The sequence below is a fragment of the Bufo gargarizans genome, chromosome 2, assembly GCF_014858855.1.
Source record: "Bufo gargarizans isolate SCDJY-AF-19 chromosome 2, ASM1485885v1, whole genome shotgun sequence".
In the NCBI taxonomy this organism is placed as follows: domain Eukaryota; kingdom Metazoa; phylum Chordata; class Amphibia; order Anura; family Bufonidae; genus Bufo; species Bufo gargarizans.
In genome coordinates this window covers 342,674,913-342,695,143 of record NC_058081.1, presented here as the reverse complement: position 1 = coordinate 342,695,143, position 20,231 = coordinate 342,674,913, and the positions used below count along the sequence as shown (strand labels likewise).

The following is a 20,231-nucleotide window of genomic DNA, read 5'->3' as shown; positions in this document are numbered from 1 at the left end:
TAAGGCCTCATGCACAGGCAACATCTGTGCGGCGGTCGGATCAGGACCCATTCAACTTGATGTTCTATGTTCTATTTTTTTGCGGTGTGGCGACACAGACAGAAACATCATGGAAGCACTACGGAGTGGGGTTCAGTGCCTTCTGCACCACAGCTTCGGATTGCAGACCCATTCAAGTGAATGGGTCCGCATCCGTGATGTGGGGAGCACACGGCTGGTGCCAGTATATTGCGGACTGGCTGTTTGCAGGCCGCAATACGACCACGGCCGGGCAACAGCTGTGTGCATGAGGCCTAAACCAGAATGTGACTCTTAGGGCACTTTCACACTAGCGCTGCCGGAACTGCCTGCCGGATCCGGAAATCCATATGCAAAGGGTTATCATTAATACATTTCAATGAAAATTAAAGCCGGATCCAGAAATCCGGCAAGTGTTCCGGAATTTTGGCCGGAGAAAATACCGTAGCATGCTGCGCTATTTTCTCCAGCCAAATATCGTAAAAGGGACTGAACTGAAGACATCCTGAACGGATTGCTCTCCAATCAGAATGCATTAGGACAGAACTGAATAGCAGAAAAGAATAGCGCTAGTGTGAACGTAGCCTTAGAAAGCCCTGTCTTGTATTTCAGGCCTTCTTCAGCTGCCTTGACACAAAGTGCCGTACAATGTGAGCAGGATTTTAATAAAGCCATCCTTATGCAGCAAACAAATAAATAATTTACGCAGGCTACGGATTTTCAAGGTAATGTAGTTCCAAGGGAGAAATCCACCAGAAAATGCACAAATAAAATACAGATATCGGTGTGGATTTTCAGGCTAGCTCCACAGATTCTTATTCTCTGCTGCCTGCTATTTTGGGGTTCCCTCACCCCTGTATTTTTTCACCTGCACCTGAAAAACATCTCTGGAAGCCGCCTTTTTCACTCTCATTGCTGCCCTGATCTATTCCCATCTTGATTACTGTAACTCTTTACTAATTGATCTCCCCCCCCCCCTCTCCAATCTATCCTTAAAGGGGTTTTGCCATCACATACAATGGGGGCATATCGCTAGGATATGCCCCCATTGTTTAATAGAGGTGGGACCAGCACCTATAACAAGAACGAAGCTGGGAAATTAATGGAGGGCGCACTGCGGATGTGCAGCCGTCCTTTATTCATTTCAATGGGACAGCCGAAAATAGCTGAGCCTATTTCCGTCTGCCCCATAGAAATGAATGGGAGCAGGGGCCGTGCGTGCAACAGTTTTAGGTGCTCCCTAAAAACATTTTTTTGAAGTTGGCCTATCACGTCCCCTAATCCAACTCTTCTCCATTCACCCCCTCTTCATCATTCTTCTTCTGATCCATCATCTATCCACCATACACTCAGAAGTACTACAGATATCAGCTGGTGACCGGCTCATGCAGCTTTATATCTACTCCCCTTGTGTTAAGGTGGCTGGACCATTGTACAAAGCAAGCACTTTTAGCTTTCATGTCACCCCATCTCCTGATAGATTGTAAGCTCTTGCGAGTTGTTGATTTGTTTGTTGACATGCTCCCTCTGATTGTAAAGTGCTGCAGAATACGGTGGTGCTATATAAATAAAAGATTATGTAACCACAAGGACATGGCCACTGGATGAGACATGGGTGCGATGCAACCACAAATCACACCACATGCGGTTTTACCACTGAGGCTAGTTTCATACATGCAGCACAGCGATCTGGCAGAGAACAGCCTGCCAAAGTTCTCTGGATTGTGTTGTGTGCCCGCCAGACGCCAATGACTATAATGGGAACCGGTTTGGATACGGCGTAAATGCCAGAACATTTTTTTTTTGGTCTGGTCGAATCCCTGCTGGTTCCCATTAGTTAATGGGCCTGCTGGGAACGCAGCACTAAACGGCTATGCCGGATTGCTGTGTCGTATGTCTGAAAGTGGCCTAACAGGCGCCGTTTCTGGTTTCAGCGCATCATTATCCATAAATCAAAAAAACAAAACTGATTTGCTGCTAAACTGTGCCAGCTCTGCTTTCAACTGCATTGAAACTGGTTGTTGGTCATTTGGAGGCTGCGTGTGGTTGTGTCCTAATATTACTGTATTACTCACCGGAGCCATCACATGAAGCCACTCAGGGTTTATAATATGGTGTGGTTAAATTGTGGCTTAGTGCTGTGACACCACAAAATAAGGTCGTCTGCTGCGATGGTGACGTATTAGGTACAATAAACTACAATTTGACCACACCATGTCAATAAACAATAATAAGGGACATGTTTCCTATGTACACTAACGGAAAATGGAAAAAACACCTGGAAAACCTATTGTTACTGAGCTGAGATTGATAAAGTATACACTACTAGTGGTACATGGTCAATGATCACACAACCAAGGTGGTGCACCTTTATTTTAGGTTCTGCATCAGGGTCACATTAATACTGGGTGGCATCTCCCTTGCCGTGACTTGGTAATGGTCATACAGATGCTGGGTATTCCCCTGTGGTAGGTCAATCAAACTCTTTCAGCTTGGACCCATAGTTCAGCCAACGTGGTTGTTGGCTGCTATAGATGGGAGATCCATCTCCTCATCCAGTCCCAGACATTCATGATGGGCAGGGATGGACTGGGAACTTAAAAGTGGCACTGGAAAAAAACTAAAAGGGACCCCAAGTTGAAGGCGGGTTCAAATTGTCAGAAGGTGGGGCATCTCAAGTAGGTGGGGCCTGCAATACCATAGTGCCGCACAAAATCCTGCCTCATCACCATACTAAGGACAGATGAATTCAGTAGGGCACCTGCAGTTGCTGACCAGGTGAACAAGGTACCTGATGCCCTAGCATTACTTAATGATGAGAGCATCAGATCATTACGTACCATGCCTGAGACAGTCAGGCGCGCTTGGGATGCCCCCTGGTCATTAGCCCACCGGGAAATTTTCCTGTAATGTATATGGCAAGTCCACCACTGTTGCCAGGGGAGAGATCTGGCGATCAAGCCTGTTCAGGGGAGCTGCTGGATAGCTTGAAGAGCATGTAGTGTAGAGTGGGCAGGGGTTATTGTGTTGTACCACCACATAATAAAGAACAGTAGGACTGGTGCCATGATGTCAATGTTCTCTCCATAAATACTAGACGGAAGAGCTGTACCTGGCTATCTCTGGCAGTCCCATTGAGAATGAATAGAGCTGCAGGGCACATGCTCGGCCTGCCACTCCATTAGAACAGGACCCCTGTTCTTGGTATTGGTGGGGGTCCCAGCAGTCTGACCCCCACAGAACATTTGTGTGTGTGTATACACACATACATATACACACACACACACACACACGGCAAAACCACAGAAATCTACCTATGTAATGGAGCTGGTAGATTATTATTTTTTTTCTGTGGAATTCTCTTACTTCTAGGTCTCTATGATGACTCAGGGCCAGTGGCTGAACAGGTATATCTGGTATACTTGAGAAAAATTGGATTTTAGGTCTAACATATTCAGGGATTTATATGGTTCTTAATGTGGACCAGTTTACCTTCACCAATTCCTATGACAGACATGTAAGCCTAAAGTGTCCTCAATCGTTCTCCATGAATTGTTTTCTAAGAAGTGGCCCACGCCACTATAATCCCTTTTAAAAGCTTGCAGCCATTGTATGTAAATGAACCCCTCTGCAGTATCAGGCCATTTTTTCTCCACCACCAGCCAGGTTTCTTCTCCCTTGGTTCAGAAAACTCTCCGATGAGGTGTGAACTTACATTAACCCTTAGGACACCAGAGGTTTTTTTCATTTTAATTTTTCTTCCCTATTTTCCCGTGAGCCATAACTTTTTTATATTTCCAGTCACATAGCTGTATGAAGGCTTATTTTTTGCGGGACAATTTGTACTTTCTAATGCCACCATTAATTATGGCATAAAATGTAGTGGGAAGTGGCAAAAAAAAATTTCCAAATGGGGTGGAATTGAAAAGGAAAAAATGCAATCCCACCACTGTTTTACAGGTTTTGTTCCCACAGCGTTTTGTTTATGGCAAAACTGACCCATGCCCTTCATTCTCTGGGTCAGTACGATTACAATAATACCCCATATGTATAGGTTTTTTATGTGTAAATAGTGTAAAAATAAAATTTCAACTTTGAGAATTTTTTTATTTTTTTTTAATAGAGGTGGGACGAATCTAATTTTTTTTCAAATCCGAAAAAGGTTCTCGAATCTATCGAATCCTGTACATAAGAATTGTGTGAACGATGTAAGAAACAAAGTGATCCAAACACTTATGAGGGGGGGTGGGGAAATATGTGGATGGCACTGCTATGGGGGGGGGGGAATCTGTGGATGGCACTGTTATGGGGGGGGATCTGTGGATGGCACTGTTATGGGGGGGGATCTGTGAATGGCACTGTTATGGGGGGGGGGGAATCTGTGGATGGCACTGTTATGGGGGAGGATCTGTGGATGGCACTGTTATGGGGGGGGGAATCTGTGGATGGCACTGTTATTGGGGGGGGGGGAATCTGTGGATGGCACTGTTATTGGGGGGGGGGGGAATCTGTGGATGGCACTGTTATTGGGGGGGGGGGATCTGTGGATGGCACTGTTATGGGGGGGGGTCTGTGGATGGCACTGTTATAGGGGCATTTTGCTCATTTCTTATGTTGCCCTGTCATCTGGTGGCCAAAATAAGAATTGCAGCATTAATGCTCTGAATTTCTTTGTAGAGATTCAGAGCATTCAGCACATGTACTGAAGTCCTGATTGGCCGCACGGGCCGGGTTTTTGCGCATTCAGGTGCCGTGATCTCACTTGATCATGGCATCTAAAGATTTTAATTACCGCGATTGGCATTATTGCCGATTGCGGTAATTAGCCGCAGGCCTCTGCTGTTTGAAACTGCAGAGACTTGCCGGCCATGACGCCCGCGTCTTGCTTGCACAGCACTACACGCGCTGTACATGTACGGCACTGGTAGCGAAATGGTTAAACACAGATTACAAGAACATTATAAACTTCTTTTTGTACCTTAACGAGGGGAAAAGGACAACTCAGACTAGAGATTCATTGTACTTTAATAAGAACATGGAAACCCTAGTCAGCCCTTCACAAAATCAAAGTACAGGAAGTCAAATTAAAAGTAATCTACAGTAATTCACTTAAAAAACTGGTGTAACTGAATATATAAACAGACCTGCAACGTGGCGAGAACTGATCAGTATGGAAATCTCCCTGAAACCGTGATGTCTCCGACTCCACTTAATTTCTCTCAAACATTAACCGCAAAATATTTCAGTGCCTAAAAATACCGCTTTTCGATAGATGTGAACAACTGCTGAATGAAATGGATCATCATGTGCCGACCATTTTGCTTGAAGTTGCTATGGCAACTATATACACTTAATGCAAACACTGTGGAAAGATGCTCTATGATGGCTTACTCTACCCAACACTCGCCAGTTTTAGGGGTCTCTGACCCTACCCACCGCTTACACTCATATGAATGACTCATTGGAAAGGAAGACTAAATGCAATGTGCCTTTCTGGAAATGCAAGAAAACAGAGGTGGTCTGCAAAAGGTCTAAAAATGTCTAATATCATGAAAGAGTAACTGCTCTGCTACAAACCTATGGTTCTTAATAAATACATCTCCAATGCCTTGCTTTCCCCAGTAAAAGCAGTAACTCGGCACCCTCTGCTTCGAGTAAGCATATTGAACTATGCTATTTAAAAGGTTTTAACAAGTTGATTTGTATTGCAACAAGGATTCAATTATCCATTGTATTAGACATTTGGGTGCAATGTGAAGAGTTTCTCTTTTTACGTATTTACTATATTAGTTCATCTTGAATTGGTTTTGTAGATTTCTCCAAGACTGGAAAACTATGCCCGAGAAGCCAAACATGCTCTTCTATCTTTTAACTCCAGAATTGTACTAGAAGCATGGTTTTCCAGAGCTCATGTGGTTAGTGCTGAAGGCAGCAACAGAAAATAGACGCCTTTCAGTCAAGTGCATAAGTGAGACATGTATATAGTACAGGTGATTATGAGGCTTTATAGAAAACAGTGGCTGGGTTGTACAATGGATCCTTCACGTTTGCCTCTAGTTGACAAATCCAAAATGTAAAGGAGGCTCCTGTTACAATTGTACAAGAGTGTAATGCAAATCTTTTCTATGATCTCGCCAGTTTAGACTCATGAGCTCGGAGCGTGCCAACAGCATCTTTGACTGCATGGTAGATAATGTTCTTCACCTGGAATAAAAGCAAATGGCAAGAGTAAGAGAACAATCTATGTTTTGGGGCAGTATACAAACTCAGCTTTTTCCACAATAAGCACAAAGCAAACCACGAATTTTTATCACAAACGCTAGTGTCATTAAAGGCTATGTACACCTTTGGCATATACAATTTTTTTTACTGCACACATGTTAGTGGTTACTTTGTGTTTAAACAGTCGAACTAAGTTTCAGTTTGCAATCTTTATTCCTTCATTTTCAGACTTTTCTCAGTGGCAGTGTTCCTTTCCAGTAATACATGCTGGCTATAAGGTCTGTTAGACCAGGATGATGCTGTCTTCACTAGCTCTCATGTATCAGCACAGCTTCCTTCCTGGATAGGTTTCCTTGTATGCTTATGAGGGATCTCCTCTCCCTTGTTCTGACAGACAGTACTGAGGAAGCATGTGATCCTCCCCTCTGCAGAGTCTGCCATAGGTTTTCCTCTCTGTACACTGATACACAGCCTTTGTGATCACTCACCCCCTGCATTTTGTTTCCTCCTTATATAGCCTGTGTGAGCAGCTCTCCTTGGCTGCTTTCTCTTCACTATGATCTGCCATGTACAACATCCCTCCCTCTGTTGCTAGCACTGACAGGTGAGGGAGCTGATACAGTCAGGAGCAGTATGCTGTCAGAAGAAGCAGGACAAGCAGTAGTGCAAATGGAAGGACATGTTTAATGACTATTAGAAAGCTGTGTAAAGGGGTTTCCAGGTGTTTAATACTGATAGGGCTATCCTCAGGATGTCATCAGTATGTGGTCGCTGGGGGTCCACCTCCCAGCACCCCTGACGATCAGCTGAGCGTGAGCACTGCAGCTTCCTTGTCCAGTGCTGTAACGTTCCTCGGTCAAATTGCCTAGGCACAGCTCAGTCCCAATTAAGTCAATGGGACTAAGCTGCGATACCAAGCACAGCCACTAGCCAATGGACAGTACGATGTTTGGTAAGCTGCGAGGAGGCAACTGGCCTCAGAATAGGTCACCAGTATAAACAATTGGAAAACTCCTTTAATTTTGGGAAGCAAGTGTCAATAGCCTTTAAATGCTTATATTCAGAGAAAAAGCGTGAGGGGGAAAAAAAAATCTATTTTATTAGCATTTTAAGTTTTTAAAAGGCAAACATACACAGTAGTTTTTTTTAAGAAACAGAACTGGGACTTATTAAGGTATGAATTATTACAATAGTTTTTTGTTACTGTACCTGTAGTTTGTCCTCGTGGTTTGTATGTGTATTTGACAAGTGCCTAAATTCCTGTGTCAGGCGGAAGCAATGTTTCACATGTTCTGGAGATACAAAATCTTCTGCTACTTTTATACAACTGTGTAAGTTGTGGACCTTCAGACAAAAGGAAACAAATATCACGTGAAATAACAGACTATTTGTGTATGACAAACTCACTCAACACAATCATGCCACCTTGGCCCCCGAGATTTCAGGTTTGCTGCAGAATTGTGGCACGGTGTTATTTATAAGGTAATGGAGCTTCTATTTCTCAGATACACGAGATTAAAAAAACTAAAAATACTGATGTCATGGAAGTGAAAATGTAGTGCCACTCAGACGATCAGGACAGGAGGCACTGGTAAATAACTATTTGCATGCACTGGCATCGGACTATCACTAGAACTGCATGCCACACAGAATGGCAAGGTGGAATTCATGTTGCTCCAAGCTGCATGTGTGCTTTTGGTCCATTACAGGAGAACCAAAGCCCTTTGTGTTGTACCTGATGTGGTGCTCCAGCAGGAATAAAAACTGCATCTCCCAGGAATTGTACAATTGCCCAGCCTTGCACTCCGTATTCATCATAGAGACGCTTACGTAACGTTTGATCCAAATACCAACTTTGATCATGTATTGGATCATGATCTGGTGGATTTTCTTGTCCTTGTTCATCACCAACCTACAAAATATAAAGAAATATAGAGTTCAGCACACTAGATTGTTGTAGAACCTGTGACTGATACATTGATAGATACCAAAGCCATACCTTTCTAAGAAGCTCACGGATCTTCTCTGCATCTTTAGCCGCGTAAATGTGCCATAGAGCTCCAGGTTTTTCTTTTCCCTCGTGAATACGTTTTTTTGTCAGCTCATCAGCATCACCTTCCTCAATAGTCTTGAGCACCTCTAAAAGTTGAATTACATTCATGTTAAAAGAAACTAAATTTCTTATACAGTCTGTATATCTGGTCTCTAAACACTGGGTGATAGTTTTGTAAACTTTTTTCCTCCTTAGCAGTTTAATGACACCATCAAGCCATAATTCATTCTGAAAACCAGTTCAATGAATTTCATGCTGTGAGATGTATCACTAATGTGCTGTTTGTCACCTAACCATGATCCAGCTGTTCTTTATTTGTATAAGCTGGAGGTATTTTTCCCCAAAAATTATTTAGCTCAGAAAACCCTTTTAAAAATACTACTGTCTACCGCTCTATTTATACCAGTATATATGTTTTCTTCCAGTAAAAGCACTGTTTGTGCATAAAGATACATGTCACACATGGAAGAGACAACAAAACATTTCTAGCCATGTCATAACTCCCAGTCAATGGCTTGGTATGTGCTCCCCTGTAAAGGCAGCATGCTAGATCAGTGTTCCCCAACCAGTGTGCCTCCAGCTGTTGCAAAACTACAACTCCCAGCATGCCCGCACAACCAAAGACTGTCCGGGCATGCTGGGAGTTGTAGTTTTGCAACAGCTGGAGGCACACTGGTTGGGAAACACTGTGCTAGATGACAGAAAGATAGCCCACCCTGAGTGACCAGCTCCACTCAGCAAGATGGCAGTACCTTTACCAAGATGCATGGATTTTTTTTTAAAATACATACAGGCATCTAACATCAAGATTATGAAGTTTTGGTTCTTCAGGACCAGAGAATCAAGACTTACTCCAAAAAACTATGGAAGTTGGACAACACCTTAGGTAGGGAGGCTATTGTCTGGTCTAACCCCTTAACATCTAAGATGTTAGTGTAATGTGGAGAGGCAGAAAAAGCACTAGTTTCACCCACTTTGCCCAAGGTGATAGTTACCATTAACCTAACTGTGAACCGAAACAAGACTTTACGCATTAAGATCCATATCAAAAGTAGCATTCTTTCTGCTAGCCAGAAAAAAGATAACCTGATCAGACAAGCCTGACAGTCCTGGATCTGAAGGAGAAGGTCTACTCTGGTAGTACAGAAGGGTCTGTTACTGACAGCTTTTTACTCATCGGAACCAAACCTTCCTGGACAAACATGGGAGTAATCAAGACTCCTGGAAGAAGGCATAGTGCAGAAAGGCATAAAACCAGATTAGGGGCCAGGTTTGGGAAGTAGCATTTCTAATCTGAGAAAACTATCCTGATAGAGGCACCATTTTCCCTGGTCTAAAGAGCGAAAACCTACCTTCCTATTACCCCCTCTTTATGCACTGCCTTTAAGGGAACCCGTCACCAGGATTTTGTGCATAGAGCTGAGGACATGGGTTGCTAGATGGCTGCTAGCACATCCGCAATATCCAGTCCCCATAGCTCTGTGTGCTTTTATTGTGTATAAAAACAGATTTGATACATATGCAAATTAACCTGAGATAAGTCCATCCCTCACTCCTCTTAGGGACAGGACTCATCTCAGGGTAATTTGCATATGTATAAAATCGTAGACATTAAGGCCTCTTTTACATAAATTAGTTTTCCCTTAAGGAGCAATGCGTTAAGCAAGTGCATAGAATCTGGAATTAATCCTGACCCATTCATTTCAATGGGTCTTTGCACACGTTTTTTTGCGCATCATTTCTGCATTCATTAAAAAAATTACAGCATGTTCTATATTCTGAGTTTTTCGTGCAGCTTTGGTTCCATAGAAGTGAGTGGGGCTTCAGTGAAAAATGGATTGCATCCGGGTGCAATGCATTTTTTACTGTTGGTTGCTAGATGCAGATTGTTATTCTTCAGTTTTTCATAGATGCAGCTTTAGGGTTCTGACTCCTCAGCTAAGCACATAAACTAACTGTCTGAATCAATGGTTCCGCCTTAATCTTATTATCTTATGCAAATACTGCTGACAAAGTGGCCTGGCATGTGAAGACAAAAAAAAAAAAAAAAAAAAAAAGATTATTTTTACACCCTGCACATGCTCTCACTTTCTATTTATTGTTTGCCTTATCTACAATAAATATAGATGGCTTCTTGTTGGCAAGCCAAGCCAATCTTCGAGGCAGTAGGTTGCAAGCCAATCCTCGAGGCAGTAGGTTACAAGCCAATCCTCGAGGCAGTAGGTTTGCAAGCCAATCCTCGAGGCAGTAGGTTTGCAAGCCAATCCTCGAGGCAGTAGGTTTGCAAGCCAATCCTCGAGGCAGTAGGTTTGCAAGCCAATCCTCGAGGCAGTAGGTTTGCAAGCCAATCTTCGAGGCAATAAGTGCAACCAAGACAGCTAAGAACTGATTCACTTACAGTCTAAGCTACCAAATGCAAGAAAGGTGCAAGGGACCACTTAATGGTAGGAAGTGCCTGGCACACTCAAGGAAGCAGTAAGGTAACTGCTCCCTTCGGGAGTGTAGTAAAGCATGATGTCTAAGGATCTACTCGCATCAAGGGACTGAGGAGGATAAAGTTTGAGGTGGAAACCCAGACTTCAAGTGCGTCAGAGACTTAGGCTCTCAGATAACCTCCAAGACCTCAGATCGAAAAGTAGATACAAAGGCCCGGCAGCCCAGGAAACCAAATACATAGGCATTCTTTCCATCTGTATTATCCATCTGTATTAAGTCCAGAGGACAGGCAACACGGAGGTGGTTTTAGAGTCCCCCCATTAAAAGCATTTTCATAGGTGTTTCCTGTCCGAGGCAGCAGGTCTCTCAGGGTGCTGTCATAAGCGTAGGAGAAAAGTAACTAGCGCAGTGGAAAAGTGGAATTATACTCGATTTATTTTTGTATGTTTTTTCAGTACATCAGTATAGTATTCTCCACTCGCTTTGTATTCAGCATGTTGCTTGTGGATTTGGAGCTAACAGCGTTAAAGTCATCTGACATGTCAAAATGACACAGTGGTAGTCATTTATCAAAACTGGTGTAAAGTGGATCTGGCTTAGTTGCCCATAGCAACAAATCAGATTCCACGTTTCCTTTTTCACAGCTCCTTTGTAAAAATGAAAGGATGAATCTGATTGGTTGCTATGGGCAACTAAGCCAGTCCTACTTTACACCCCAATGCCTTTTGGACATTTACTGAAATGATTACCTTCATCGTCGTAACTCTCTCCGATTGGAATACCAACATACACCATGACATTTACTGCATCAGACACATCCAAATGCAAGTTTGTTGTGCCAACTCGTCTGTCTTCAGCAGTGATTAAACCTGTATTTAGAAGATAAAGGAAAAGACAGTTAATAGGCTATTCTGAATAATTTTTTCTGATGCATATTTTCACAAACTGAGGACTGAAAAAAAGAAAAGAAAACTTAGGCAGATTTACCAATATATTTAGGGTAGCTTTCTGAAGTAAAGATGGCATTAGAGTTCTCTGGTTTGTCAAAACTTATGACACAGAGGTCCAAATCCCCTGCATGGACACAGACCAAAAATATATTATGCTGGCCATTTTTCCGTCGTCTTTTTGTAAGATAAAACATTCCAACTGTTTGGCTATGTTCACATGCAAGAGAGGTGTCACAGAACTAACCCCATTGAGATTCTGCAAAAATCTGGTGCGCGAGGAGGATGAAGAGTTTTACTTCTTAGTCTACTTTTACTCCAGCATTAGGAGACATCCAGCAGGGATTTGGTGGGACAAAAACAGTGGCGTGCAGCAACTTTTGTCCGGCAGAATCCTGGCATATATGCTGGGAAGTGGCCAGATCTCGGTTACTTCCCATTACAGTCAATGGGGTCCGGCTGGCAGGCAGCACTATCCGGATCCAGAGAAATCCAGCAGGCTATACTCTGCCGGATGTCTCCAATGCGGTTCTGAAACTAGCCTTGTGGGGGGAAGGGGCATGATGTTACAGCCGATTGTCAGGAAGGAAGCGTTCACTCCCAACAGTCGGCTGCTCGTTCAGTGAAGGAAAATGCTGCATTTACATGTAACGTTCTCCTTCACAGTATGAGGACGAGGGATAGCAATAGCAGAATCATTGTCGCTGGGCAGCAGATCATTGTTTACACTGCACAATCTGCTGCCCAGAAACGATGATAGGTGGTGCCTGCACAAACGACAGGATCACCCCATGAACAATCGTTTCACTCGTTCATCGGCAGCACATTTAGGAGGGCAGATGTCGCAGGAACGATGATAATTTCCTGATAATTTGCCAGAAAATCGGGCAGTCTAAATCCATCTTTAGTTGTGCTTGTGATCCTCCTTCCTGCTCTTGCTTGTAGCTCCATCTCCCCTACACAGTCTGTCGAGGGAGGGGAGATAATGTTGTTTGTCATATAAAGAGGGTCTGTATAAAGTAGCATGTATGGAACCCCCGATGTTGATAGTGTCCACAGAGCAAGTTTTCCCATTTGGATGTTTTCCATCTTTTCTACTAAACAGGTATAAGATGAGCAGTGCCACATCTAAATCACCCTCTGTGCCAAACCAGGTCTGTGGGCGAGTCAAAAGTTTACTACTATCTAGGGAGAGATTGCAGAGGTTTTTGGAGTCTTTAGTTTTGATGAATATATGAAAATGTGTAAAGCTGTCATAAGCATAAGTGGAATGTATGGACTGGGAACCCCCGATGTTGCTACAGTGTCCACTGAGCAAGTTTTCCCATTTGGATGTCTTCCATTTTGCAAAATAACAGCATCTGGACTGAATCCTGAACCATTTATTTCAATGGGTATGTCCACATGGTCCGCTGTTTATCACTGATCACCGTTGCATTCAGGAAAAATTGCAGCGTGTTCTATATTGTGTGTTTTTCACGCAGCCCTTGTCCCATAGAAATTAACGGTGCCGTGCGGTGATGGCCAGTTCACCTGCGAACACATGCGGGCTGCAATCTTAACTCACAAGTCCGGCGATGCACAGGTAAGTCCTTACCTGTGCCGGGAGCCAGTCAAACAAATGCGGTCACCGGGAGCAGGCAGTTCCGAGAACAACCCGATGAAGGCCCCCGGCGGCTGTTCTCGGAACTGCCTGCTCCTGGTGACCGCATTTGTTTCAGACCGGCTCGCACACAGGCACAGGTAAGGACTTACCTGTGCATCGCCGGACTTGTGAGTTAAGATGGCAGCCCACATGTGTTCGCGGGCGAACACGCCGAACTGGCCATCACTGGTGCCGTGTGAAAAATAGAAGTCATTCGGATGCAATGTTTTTTTCACTGAAGGCTGCTAAGAGGTGTTGAGTGTTAGAGTAGTGGAACACAATGTTGATAATGCATGTTTTTTCCACGTGGATTCTGATGTGGAAAAACCGCAGCGTAATAAAATACCAGCAAAGTGTATGATATTAGACACATTTGCAACAGGTCAATTGCTATTGCGCTTTTTGTGTGCAGATTTCACACATTTCAATGGAAGGGTAATGTTTGTGCAAAATCGGCATGAAATATGCAACAAAAACTGCATAAAAACCATAGTGCGGTTTTATGTGTGTTTTTTTGGAACGGTTTTGGTGCATATTTCTTGCAGATTTTCTGCACATGAATCTGTACCGCGTGCAGCTACCCCTATTGTTCAGTCTTTCTTTACGTGTGGGAAAACCTCATGCGATCTGTTAGGCCCCTTTCATACGAGCAAGTTTTCCATCCTGGTCCAATGGTGACATGAACGCACAGCACCCGCACGGAATCCTGACCCATTCATTTCAATGGGTCTGTGTACATAAGCGTTTTTTTTTTTCCACCCATCAGTTCTGTGTTGTGTGAAAAACGCTGCATGTTCTATATTCTGCGTTTTTCACACAGCCCTGGCCTCATAGAAGTGAATGGGGCTTCAGTGAAAAACGCATTGCATCTGCAAGCAAGTGCGAATGCAATGCGTTTTTCACTGATCATTGCTAAGAGATGTTGTTTGTAAACCTTCAGTTTTTTTATCACGCACACGAAAAACGCATCAAAACGCATTGCACCTGCGCGGAAAAAAATAAACTTAACTGAACGCAATCAGACAAAACTGACTGAACTTGCTTGCAAAATGGTGCGAGTTTCACTGAAAGCATCCTGAACGCATCAGTCACGCTCGTGTAAAAGAGGTCTTAAGCCCCTTTAAGGAATCTAAAGTCTTCTCTAATGAATTAATAATAGGCATGTCTAACTTTTCTTCAAGAGACAAGGCATTGTGAAACACCACTTCTGACTTTTGCATGGCAACATACCATAGGCATTGTACATTTTCGGCCCTAGATCTGGTCGCACAAAGTAACTGGGCAATCTTGATGCCAAATTAAGCCTGCCATCTCGCTTTGTATATTCTGGCAGAGGAAGATTCTCCATCAAGTCATCAAATCTACAACAAATTGAAAACAGAAAAGGATTGAAAAAATCTGGTATGTAATAGAAAATTATCCAGGAGCTCTGACCTGTAAATCTTGGTTTCAACAGCTCCCTATCATTTGAGAAAATTACACAGGGGACAAAGGAGAAATTAAGGTAATTACAAAAATATATATTTTTTGTCGCCGCCAGTAAAAACACATGTGTTCTGCATTGTCATTGTGAAAACAAATGACTGCATAACAAAATTCCTACAGACTTACAGCTAACACGAGAAGTGGCATTTTTTAAATGCTCCAAAAAACACACACACAAAAATGACAGAAACTGCAAGTCATTGAAAACCTCAGAAAAAAAAATACCATTTGTGAATCCACCCTAAAGGGGTTATGAGGATAGATACAAGTCATTCTACTCGAAACGCTAAAGTAAAAACATTTTCGGCTTACATGCCAACGTCTTGTAAGAGTGCCAGCCAATCACAGGGCGCTGCAGCAACATGTCAATAGTAAAGTGTCATTTTGGGCAAAACTGAAACCTGCTTTAACGCCGCTACAGGGAGCAGGCCTACCTGGGTCTGGTTGAGCTATGTGGACAGTACAATAATGATATAGTGTTTTGAGATAGAGGACAGTGGATGTCTGCAGGACATGTTGGAAACCATTTGGCCCTTTTATTTCATCATGTCTTTCATAAGAATGGCACTTTACCGTGTCGGCATCATGTCCCTGAAATCCTCCCCCGGAGGCCAGTCTTTTAGTTTAAGAACCATAGGACAGCCATCATCTGCTCTTAGTCTTTCTGCAAAAAACAAAAAAGTTTATACTGGATGTAACTGCAATAACATGGATACTATGTACATTCATCAAAGAATCATCCACTTGTAAAAACAATTAAAGCTTTGTAGACATTTGGCAATCTTGCTGTGTGCTTTAGATATTTAAAGAGGTTGTCCAGCCTTTACTAAGTGATTGCTTATCCTCAAGAAAGGCCATCAATAGTTGATCAGTTGGGGTCTGACACCCCGCTGATGAGCTGTTCATGTGTGGCTCCATTACCGGAAGTTGGCGTTGGAACTACACAGCAGTCAACCTTTTAGTGGAGGGAGCGTGCTTCTACAGCGCTGATCCCTCTGAAGTCAATGGAAGCAGCAATGCAGTGACTACCTCTGTCCACTGAACAAATGACGGTGCTGTATAGTTCTGACCCCTGCTGATCAAATATAAATGGCCTATCCTAGGATAGACAATCACTTAGTAAAAGCTGGACAACCCCTTTAATGCACAAATACATACATATAATACAATGTACTATGGAAGAGTGTCAACATAAAGTAAAGCAATGAAAGAGTGGTATAATCTTTGGGAAAGCTGAGGATCAGGACAGTAACAATCAGATTGAAAAACACATTATGAAAAAGATTGCACTTACTATCAATAACTTCAAAACCATCCCAAAAATCCCGAACTTTTACATCTGAAATGATAGCACAGTTACGGCAATTCACCAAATCCACATCTTGATCTCCAAATTCAAAGCTGAATGCTTCAGGTTTCCATAACTCCCCTTTCAGCTTTTTCTGGACCCCAGAAACAAGCACAGGCTGGAAAGAGCAAGAAGATATTACACATTTAGTACTGATGTAGAGTAACTAGATAGTACATCACAATAAATATAATCTTACCTGGCCTTGCTTCCAACATTCCCGAAATATTTTCCAGTTATTTTTGTTGCTCGGGTCGTGTAGGCAGAGAAGCCTCCCATCACAAAGCCAGGAATGTGAGGTGTGTGGGTCGAGGACATGTAACCCCATCACCATCTCCTTGCCTTCCTTCAGACTCTCAGTCGAGCTACTTGCTCTCTTGGCAGCATCGGATGTCTTTTTGTTTTCTACAACAGAGGCAATAATGTGGTCCAAAAAGTTCGGTAAGCTGGATTTTCCCTTTCCCTGAAAAATACAAAATTCATTTGAAGTTTGGTTGAAAAGACCAAATACAATAACACGATCTAACCACAAACGCCTGAAAATCAATGACCTTCACACGACACCGACATCACTGGACAACCAGCATAAGAAGAGGAGTTACATGTGGCCGCCCTGCATCTGCACCTCTGTGATAGTTCAGAGAAACTAAAAGGACACCTACAAAAAATCTCAAATCCTAACAATTATTCATTTTATCCAATCCGACCTCACAACTGTAAGGTTTTTGGATGTGTCCCAAGAGCTCTGCTACCCTCTCCTTCTTAGAATCATTACATTAGACCTGCCTGTGGCTGTAAAACATGTAGCTCTTAGAGATGAGACAAGCTAAACCCTGTGTCATAACAATACCCCTTTAAAGTCTACCTGCCAAATACTGGAGGGATCAGATGAAACTCAAACTCTGCTCTACCTGCAAAATTCTACAAGGCTGTTTAAGTAGCATGCAGAAAATCCTCAAGACAGGCAAACATGCTTGCTGCTTCCGTGCTTTTCAATCTTATTGTCAGATGTTCTATGGTATACTGGAGTTATAAGCATTTCATAAGTGTTTAACTTTTATTCACAAATCCATCAAGTTCATAGAAAGACTCAGCATTTCCAGTGTTGACCCTTTTTCAACATTTCTGCAATTCATCCTGGCATGCTGGATATCATCTTCTGGGAAATGCATTATTGCATAATCAGTACTTGGACTTTATCACAATTTCTGTTTTGTTTTTTGTCCACCCTCTTTTTGAGGACTGACCACAAGTTCTCAATAGCACCTAAATGTTACTTTTGTCTAGTGACATGGTGCTCCATCATGCTGGAAAAAAAGCATTACTCATCACCAACTTGCTTATGAATTATTGTGAGAAGTTGCTGTTTTCATACCCTTCATTATTCATGACAGGGTTTTTAGACAAAATTGTGAATGCGCCCACTCCCTTGGATGAGACGCAACCCCACACACGAATGGTCTTAGGCTGCTGATGGCATGACAAAACTTTTTTTCTCCAATCAATTTTTCCAGATGTTCCACACAGCCTGATGGGGGCTTCATCAGAGGAAAAAAAATGGATTTTTTGTACTCACCGTAAAATCCTTTTCTCGTAGTAGGCATTGGGGGACACAGCACCATGGGTATATGCCCAGCTGCCACTAGGAGGCTGACACTAGAAACAAAAAAAGTGTTGGCTCCACCCAGGTGGGCTATACCCCTCTGCTAGAGCCAGAATAACTCAGTCAGTACAAAAGCAGTAGGAACGCCACACCTGAACTAAAATGAGACTGAACGCCGACAAGTCTTGAACTGGAGGACCCAACAACCACAGCAAATGCCGGAGCCACAAACAAGAATAAATGCTCCAAAGGAAAGGGTGGGATCTGTGTCCCCCAATGCCTACTACGAGAAAAGGATTTTACGGTGAGTACAAAAAATCCATTTTTCTCGTGCGTGGCATTGGGGGACACAGCACCATGGGACGTCCCAAAGCAGTCCCTGAGGGAGGGAAGAAGAACGCCAAGACAGCAACCTAAAGCACCGCTGCCTGCAGAACCTTACGCCCCAGGCTGGCGTCAGCAGAAGCCAGGGAATGAATATGGTAGAATTTAGAAAAAGTGTGAACTGACGACCAGGTGGCGGCCCGGCAAAGCTGGGCAGCCGAAGCCTGATGACGCACCGCCCAGGAAGCCCCAACTGCCCTAGTCGAATGAGCGGTCAACCTGGAAGGGGGAGCACGGCCCTTTGCGGCGTACGCCTCCTTGACAGCCGACCGAACCCAGCGAGAGATGGTGGCCTTGGAGGCAGGCAAACCCCTACGAGGACCCGCCGGAACCAGGAAAAGAGAGTCCGAACGACGGAAGGGTTCCGTGAGGCGAAGGTACCAGCGGAGAGCCCGAACAACATCCAGGCAATGGAGAGACTTCTCCCGAGGGCGAGAAGGATTAGGGCAGAAGGAAGGAAGGACAATCTCCTCATTGATATGAAACGAGGAGACAACCTTAGGGAGAAAAGAAGGAACGGGGCGCAAAACCACTTTGTCCTGATGGAACACCAGGAAAGGCGACCGGCAGGAAAGCGCCGCCAGTTCGGAGACCCGGCGGATAGAGGTGATCGCCACAAGGAAGGCAACCTTAAACGATACAAACGACAGAGAGATGTCTGCCAAGGGCTCAAACGGAGAAGACTGAAGAGCATCGAGGACAAGATTCAGGTCCCACGGCTCCACCGGAAGGCGAAAGGGAGGGGCTCGGCGAGCGACACCCTGTAGAAAAGTCCTAACCTGAGCCCGCGCGGCCACAGGGCGCTGAAAAAGGACCGAAAGGGCAGAAATCTGCCCCCTGAGAGAAGCCAGGCGAAGCCCCTTTTCAAAACCAGCCTGAAGGAAGGCCAGAATATTAGGGACCGAAAAAAGGAGGGGACGAAAACGTCCGGACTCGCACCAAGCAAAGTACGCCCTCCAGGTCCGGTAGTAAATACGGGCCGACTGAGGCTTCCGAGCGCTCAGCATCGTCTGAATGACAGAGTCCGAGAGACCACGGGCCTTCAGGACCGCGGTCTCAACAGCCACGCCGTTAAACGAAGCTGCGGTAAATTCGGGTGGAACAGAGGGCCCTGCGAAAGGAGATCGCGGCGCAGAGGGAGACGCCACGGGACGTCGGCGAGCAGAAACACAAGATCTGCGTACCACGCCCTGCGGGGCCAGTCCGGAGCCACCAGAATCGCCGGCACCCGGGCTGCCTTGAGACGCTTGAGCACTCGAGGCAGAAGAGGGATGGGCGGAAAGAGATATAGAAGGTCGAACTGGGACCAAGGCAGAACTAGGGCATCGACCGCTAGAGCTTGCGGATCCCTGGACCGCGCGGCATAGCGTGGAAGCCTGTGATTTAGGCGAGACGCAAAAAGATCCACGTCCGGAGTTCCCCATCGGAGACACAGTTGAAGAAATACCTCCGGGTGGAGAGACCATTCGCCCGGGTCGACGAGCTGACGACTGAGAAAGTCTGCCGCCCAATTGTCGACCCCGGGAATGTGGACGGCGGAGAGAACGGGAACGTGTTCCTCCGCCCAACGCAGGATCTGAGAGGCCTCTAGCAGGGCCATCACGCTCCTGGTGCCCCCCTGATGATTCAGATAAGCCACGGCGGTGGAATTGTCCGTCTGAATCCGGATTGGGAGGCCGCGCAGACGAGAGGTCCAGTGCGACAGCGCTAAGAAAATTGCCCTGAGTTCGAGAACGTTGATCTGCAGGGAGGACTCCTGAACAGACCACAGACCCTGAACCGTGAGGGACTCGAACACCGCTCCCCATCCCGAGAGACTGGCATCGGTCGTGATCACCCGCCAACTGGGAGGGAGGAAGGACCGGCCCAGGGACACCGTCCGGGGAAGCAACCACCAGGACAGACCCAGGCGAATCTGAGGGGGGAGACGGACAAGGCGATCGAGACCCTCCGGGGACTTGTCCCACCTGGATAGGATGAACAACTGAAGGTCCCGGGAGTGAAATTGGGAATAGGGAATGGCTTCGAATGAGGCCACCATCCTCCCCAGGACGCGCATACACGTCCTGATGGTCAGAGAGGACGGCCCG

The 20,231-nt window shown here is 44.7% G+C and overlaps 1 protein-coding gene across 1 annotated transcript in view; it reads right to left on the bottom strand.

Annotated features, from left to right (window-relative positions):
* Nucleotides 1-5,025: 5,025 nt before the first annotated feature.
* KDM3B (lysine demethylase 3B) overlaps nt 5,026-20,231 on the bottom strand; it is a 74,348-nt gene continuing 59,142 nt past the window's right edge. Inside the window, exons 16-24 of the mRNA XM_044280631.1 lie at nt 16,354-16,617; nt 16,101-16,272; nt 15,380-15,470; nt 14,552-14,682; nt 11,479-11,598; nt 8,240-8,379; nt 7,976-8,152; nt 7,450-7,584; nt 5,026-6,222 (exon numbers count right to left, since the gene is read on the bottom strand). Coding sequence (XP_044136566.1) covers nt 6,142-6,222; nt 7,450-7,584; nt 7,976-8,152; nt 8,240-8,379; nt 11,479-11,598; nt 14,552-14,682; nt 15,380-15,470; nt 16,101-16,272; nt 16,354-16,617 — 1,311 coding nt within the window. The 3' untranslated portion in view covers nt 5,026-6,141. The remainder of the gene's footprint in view (nt 6,223-7,449; nt 7,585-7,975; nt 8,153-8,239; nt 8,380-11,478; nt 11,599-14,551; nt 14,683-15,379; nt 15,471-16,100; nt 16,273-16,353; nt 16,618-20,231) is intronic.